Source organism: Sylvia atricapilla, chromosome 5, assembly GCF_009819655.1.
Source record: "Sylvia atricapilla isolate bSylAtr1 chromosome 5, bSylAtr1.pri, whole genome shotgun sequence".
Taxonomy (NCBI): domain Eukaryota; kingdom Metazoa; phylum Chordata; class Aves; order Passeriformes; family Sylviidae; genus Sylvia; species Sylvia atricapilla.
Window position 1 is genome coordinate 50,864,923 of NC_089144.1, and position 6,581 is coordinate 50,871,503.

At 45.8% G+C, this 6,581-nt stretch overlaps 1 protein-coding gene and 1 long non-coding RNA gene across 15 annotated transcripts in view; one reads left to right on the forward strand and one right to left on the reverse strand.

Annotated features, from left to right (window-relative positions):
• C2CD5 (C2 calcium dependent domain containing 5) overlaps positions 1-3,553 on the reverse strand; it is a 56,779-nt gene extending 53,226 nt beyond the window's left edge. For 11 of the 14 annotated variants that reach the window (XM_066319494.1, XM_066319491.1, XM_066319489.1 and 8 more), the window contains exons 1-2: positions 3,401-3,547; positions 49-135 (exon numbers count right to left, since the gene is read on the reverse strand). In XM_066319494.1, coding sequence (XP_066175591.1) covers positions 49-135; positions 3,401-3,490 — 177 coding nt within the window. In that variant the 5' untranslated portion in view covers positions 3,491-3,547. Of the gene's footprint in view, positions 1-48; positions 136-3,400 lie in introns of all 14 variants that reach the window. The other 3 variants (XM_066319484.1, XM_066319482.1, XM_066319496.1) reach the window with 2 other exon arrangements.
• Positions 3,554-3,619: 66 nt separating this feature from the next.
• Positions 3,620-4,821, forward strand: LOC136361509 (uncharacterized). Its single transcript, XR_010743653.1, has 2 exons — positions 3,620-3,832; positions 4,064-4,821. It is a non-coding gene; the product is annotated as an uncharacterized lncRNA (long non-coding RNA).
• The last annotated feature ends 1,760 nt before the right edge of the window (positions 4,822-6,581 follow it).

Genomic DNA, 6,581 nt, shown 5'->3' on the forward strand with positions numbered 1-6,581 from the left:
AACCAGAGTGTCTATATAGTTACAGGCAAACTCTTAACAAATACTTACTTCAAATTTGAACCACTCAGAATTCCACTGAGGATTAAGTGATTTGGGATACACGTCTGTCTTAAATGTTGTATTTCCAAATTTCACCTAAAAATACAAACATTTAATTACCAGTAACAAATATTAATAAAAGGTTTTGAAATTTGTTTAACTGACATATGCAAATAATTTCAAATACATATTTCAACACATAATTTTCTTATCAGTATCCATGTATCAATGACATTTCCAATCAATCTCTCTCTCATCCTACCACACTACTAAAATTGTTTCTTTTCCTCCTTAATCATTTGAGAGGCAAAAATACCACTCATATTGGCCCTTCAAAGTCACTTTGCATACTCACCTTCTAGAAGGAAAAATATTCTAAATGTTGATAGTTTATGACCTATTAATCTTCTCCCTAGAATTTCTCAATCAGCTTCACATGCAATTGATGAAATAATATAAAAACAAACTGGATTTGAGATACATAGAGAGAGGACTACTAAAATTTAAGTATTTCCATACTCTTATTGCTTATTGCACCTTCAACCACACAATAACCCACTTCAGCAGCAGCCATATGGTCTCCACAGGCATCTACTTCAAGCTAAGCCCATTTGGATTTTGTGGGGGGGTTTTGTTTGCTTTTTTAAAGTGAAACTGAATTTCTGTGATGCTCCAAGCATAGGGCAATCACACAGCACCATGTAAGAGCCTTTATTTCACTGCAGCTTTCATTGCAAACCGTTTACAAACACTTACAGTTCTCTGAATCCTACCTCTCAAAAAACCCCGAGCACTTCACCTCATACCAAGTACTTACAAATGCCCAAAGTTACATTTTTTAATTTATTCAAGATTCTTAAGAAAAATAATGAGTAGGGGCATGGAAAAGAAATGCTGGAGTCCGAGATAGATTTTGACAGCTTTTATCTTTCAGAAGCCTAAATACGTTTTGGAAACTAAATTTAGGCCTGGAAAACTGTGTAGTAACTATTTTAACACTTTTGCTCAAGACAGTATGAAGTGACCACTTTGTACATTTCAATAGTACAGTGATTATTTTGCACAGGTGCATATTCCCAACTCTGAAGAGATTTTACACTTGCTTAAGTACAATAAAGTGATGTAAGCCCTGGCTGTAAAGGAGCTACCAATTAAATACCGAGTCCTGACTCCAGAAGCTGCCAGGACGTAACAGTCCTGAACTCCACCCAACCTATTTTAACGCGTTATCTTGGGAGTAAATCGGTTCCCTCGGAGCCCCAGGCAGCTGTAACTGAATTTCCCCAGTACTCCAGATGGTTCATTGAAGCTCGTCGAGATAATAAAACACCACACTGCTGTCCACTGTGCAAAGTTAAAAGCGCATTTATGGAAGAAATTGTAACAAAGTATTCTGAGTTGGGACAAGGATCATTGTGCTCCTGCTAGCGAAGTCCAAGTTTTGCATAACCTGAGCCAAGAAAGAGCTCTTAAGTCTCTTCTCATTTTCTTTTCTAAGTTTATATTGCAATATTTAACAAGGAAATTTAAGGTTAGTAAACAACGAGAACCTTAACATCTGCTTCTCATTTTTATTTAAGGAAAAACACGTTGTAAAGTTTTTCAGCAATCTCACAGAAAAATATTAAAATAATAGTTTCAAGCTCAATATATTTTGAAATTAATCTCACCTGCCGTATTGCCTACTCCATACATGGAAAGGTTAGTTACTTCACACTGTTCCTAAGTAACAATCCTAAATGCAAGGCTCCATCTGTGTATTTCTATACCCTTAGTTGTGCCAAGACACTGATGGAACTGCATGTTAACCCAGATAAACAAACTGATCTTGACGAAAACGTTTTATTTCCCATTTTTGCTGTGCTGGTATTTTACTGTATGAATTTCAAAAATCTACTTTGCTGCATCAACAGTAGGGCTGGGAACAAGTAACCCACAGAGGGAGAGAGCTGCTTCTCCTAACACAGAGTAAAACCAGGCCAAATGAAACTGTGAACTGTATTTCCTTAGTCCTGTTTTCCTTGTCTCCTAGTAGCAAGTATCAGAGTTGTGGTAATTTTAAACTAGATTAACAGGCAGCCGACAAGAGAAGCTTTTAAAAATTAAAATCTGACTGGTGAAACAGCTGACAAAACAGTGAAACGCTAAGCTTCATGTAATAAAACAGAATGAGGTACTATTTCAGCTCCACTGAAAAGCTGAAATGCATCTTCACTTTACTACCAGCTTACTCTCCCATCAAGCAATGCCCTTAGAGTCTAATGTCCACCAATTTTTAAGCACTAAATGAAATCAAGAGTTATATACATCAAATTTATATTAATATTATCATATTTTTCAGTGTATACAGGTCTAGAAAGGCATTCTGTCTTCCTACCTTAAATCTAGTATTGTGCCACCCTCAACCACTATTTGTGGTACAAGACACGCAATTTTCAGAGCACATTATTTTTAAATAACTCTGATTTTTCTGAGAGTATGATTCCTGAATCTGTGGAATGCTTCTGAAATGTTCTAAGTCATCCATATTGGAAAAAAAAAAAAGAATCAAAAAAACATTTTAAAAAAACCCCAGAAATCATAAAAAGGCTTGGATTGGGAGGGACCTTAAAGTCCATCTCATTCAAACCCCTCTGCCATGAGCAGGGATGTCACTCATTGGAGCACACTGCTCAGAGCCCCAGCCAACCTGGGCCTTAAATAATTTCACTTACTTTGCACTGCAACTTATTTAACAATCCCTTCCTGAAAAAGACTCTACATATTGCCTGTTAACTACATGACTACAAAGAAGGTTGAAGTTAGATACTCTGGGTGCAATAAAGTGATTTAAACACGCAAATAACATTAAATATTTGTTCACTAAAAGCCGCCTATGAAAATACTTTAGTATTTCAGGTGTTTTAAAAGGAAAGATGAATATTGGCCTTAAAAGTAAAGCCTGTACAACCATTCATATATTCAGCAATACAACTGACTTAAAGATGATTTTATTACTTCTCCATCCTCCTTACAACACGTCTGTCTAATCACAAAATCAATCAGGCTAGAAATGACCTCTGGGATCACCGAGTCCAAGCTGTGACCGACCACCACCACAACAACCACACCACGGCACTGAGCGCCACGTCCAGTCTCGTCCTCAACACCCCCAGCGACGGCGACTCCACCGCCTCCCCGGGCAGCCTGCCCACCCTTTCCACGGAGAGCTTCCTGCTGTCTGGGCTACAGCCGCCCTGGTGCAGCTCCGGGCGCTCTCCCCCGGCCGTGCCGCCGGCTCCCGGCAGCACAGCACGGGCCCGGCAGGTGCCTCCGCCGCGCGGGCCCGGAGCGCCCCTCCCGCTCCCCCCCCGCCACCGACCTCCACGAAGGCGTCGGTCAGGTCGCTGGCGCGGTCCATCACCGGCAAATGGCGCCCCGCCACGATCTTGACCTTCAGCTTCCCCGGCATCTTCTTCTTCCCCCTCTGCCCCCCCCTCCTCCTCCTCCCGCGGGCTGCAGGGACAGCGCCACCGCGCCTGTGCCATGGACCGGCGGGCGCGGCCGCTGCGCATGCGCGGGGCTCCCGCGGCTGCCCCGCCCTCGGCCGGAGGGCAGCGGGAAAGGAGCCGCGGGAGCGGGGAATTGTTCTGGAAGGGACCGCTGAGGATCACCCGGGCTGCCTTCCCTGCCAAGGCAGCGTGACCCAGAGCAGGTGATATAGAAACGTGTTCAGGGGGATTTGGACTTTCCCCAGAGAGGAAGACTCCACGCCCTCCCTGGGCAGCTGTTCCAGGGCTCTGCCACCTTCAGAGTAAAGTTGAGATTAAACTCCTTGTGTTTTACTTTATGGCCATTGCTCCTTGCTCTGTAGCTGGGCACCACTGAAAAGTCTGGCACCGTCCTCTTGGCACCGATTTGAGATATTTATATGCATTAATGAGATTCCCTGTCAGTCTGCTCCAGAATAAACAGGCCCAGCTCCCACAGTCCTTTCTTATTAGTGGTCCTTCATACCTCTCATCACCTTTATTCCCCTCCGCAGGACACCCTCCAGTACCTCCTTGTCTCTCCTGTAGTGAGGAGCCCAGAACTGGACTCAGCACTCCAGGTGTGGCCTCACTGGGGCCGAGCAGAGGGGCAGGATCACCTCCCCTGACCTGCTGACCACACTTCCCGATGTGCCCTAGGATACCACTGGTCTTCCTGGCTGCCAGGACACACTGCTGTCTCATGGGCAATTTGTCACCCACCAGGCCTCCCAGCTCCTTCCCCGCAAATCACTCGCATCCAGCAGATGACCTCCAGCCTGTGGTGGTATTTGGGGCTGTCCCTCCCCACGTCAGGACCCGAAACCTGGCTTTATTACAGCCTCCCGTTATCGCCCTTGCCAGGCTCCAAGATGGCGCCCGCGGCCTCGGAACGCCGCTGCGGAAAGTCGAGTTCCTATTCCTCGATGGGTCCCGCGGTGGGCGCTGCCCAGGGCAGCCTGAGCGCCGAGTCATCGATGTCCGGGGGCTGCGGTGTGATGGCGCGGGATGGTGTCCCGCATCGTGCTCGCTGCTGCACCCTCAGGATGCTCTGCCTTCCCTAGGGAGGAGTTGCTCCCATGAATACCAGTTAAAAGGGAGGCTGGAGCACGCGTGCATCCCCAGACACTCGGTGGGAGTGTTCCTGTAAAGGGTTTAAATTCACCCCCCACGCCCTCCCCGTGGGTTTGGCTTTGTTTTCTTAATCGAAAGACAAACATTTGCAGTATTTGAAGGATTATGGGTAGATTAAATGGAATTTAGTTATCAGAAATAGGATTTGATGTGGTTCTTGCAGCCAGGTTGTAACTTTCTGATGCCTGAAAAAGCTCTTTGTTTAGGCAATAGCACTGTGGGAGCTTGGCAAAAAGCAAAGGAGCAGGGCCAGAAGCTGGATCAGGTGTGGTCCTATAGGTGGGGTTATGGAACCGGGTTGTATGAGATCCTGTGGGACATGGGTTGTGCTGGTGGTGTGGTCAGGAGCAGGAACATAAAAGAACCCTTCTGTTTTGGTTAAGCGCTTGACAGGTGTTGAGCCAAATAGTTGATCTGCTGGGATTATTTCCCCCTCTTTCTAATCTTTCAAAAAGAGTAAATAATGTTATGGGCTGGAATGTGATACTCCAAACAAACATTATGACTGAAATGCAGCAGTGTGTGGTGTGGGGAATTAAGGTATAGAGGATCTTTGGCTGGCTGTCCTCAGGCTACCTGCAGTTAGTCCCACCAACGCAGTACTTTTGTCTCTTGGGCTTGTTTGGAAGTTACCCTTGGAACAATCCATACCATTACTAATATTCATCATATCCAAGTAAATTATAAATAGGCTAAATGCTTGTTTTTAACACATCCATCCATGTTGAGATGGAATACTGTAATGAGACAACAGGAAGGGACCTGAAGGTGCTGGCTGACAGCAGCTGAACATGAGCCAGCTGTGCCCACGTGGGCTAGAGGCCAATGGCATGCTGACCAGGATCAGGAGTAGTGTGGCCAGCTGGACCAAAGCAGTGATTGTCCCCCTGTACCTGCCAATGGTGAGGCCTCACCATAAACCTGTCATTCAGTTTTGGGCCCCTCAGAACAAGAAAGATGTTGAGGAGCTGGAGTGTACCCAGAGAAGGAAACAGCTTGGGAAGGGTCTGGAGCAGAAGTCTGATAAGGACCAGCTGAGTGAGATGGGAGTGTTTAAATCTGGAGAAAAGGAGGCTCGGGGGGGACCCTCTCACTCTCCACAACTCCCTGGCAGGAGGAGGCAGCCAGGTGGGAGTTGGACTCCGCTCCCAGGGACAGGACAAGAGGAAATGGCCACAAGCTATCCCCAGGGAGGTTCAGGTTGGCCATCAGTAATTTCTTCATAGAAAGAGTTGTCAAGAATTGGAATGGGCTGCCCAGGGAGATTATGGAGGTGTTCAAGAAATGACTGGATGTGGCACTCAGTTCTCTAATCTAGTTGACAAGGAGGTGATGGGTCAAAGGTTTGACTCAATCTTGGAGGTCTTTTTCAACCTAAATGATTCTGTGATTCAGAGACTACTTCTAAGGCAGACGTCTTGGTTCGAAAGACAGGTATCTGCCAAGGAAGGTGGGAACCTCCCTTGGAATGGAGAATATAGCCCGCTTCCCTCTGAATTATTATAACTTTGAAATTAAGGGGCTTTCAGGCAAAAAGACATGGGAAATGGTATAACAGGGTTTTTTTACTAGTATGTGTGTGCGTGACAAGGCAAAGAAACAACAACGGTTCCTTGGATGCCTATGCAAGGAGAGCCTAGCAGCAAAAAATTCCACAACCCTGAGGAAAAATGCCAGGGGATTTCAGCCCCACAAGGTTGGATCAGGGCAGGTGGGGCCTAGCCAGGCCTGGATCCAAAAGCTGATCTCTGCTGGGAGCATCATTTAGCACTTTGTTCAGGTTCAGGTATTTTAAACACTGACATTTAAACTGTAAACACTGGTGCCATTTCCTGTAAAAACCCCATTCCCAAGAAGCCAAAACTTGGGAATGGTATAACAGCACCCCATGGACACCAG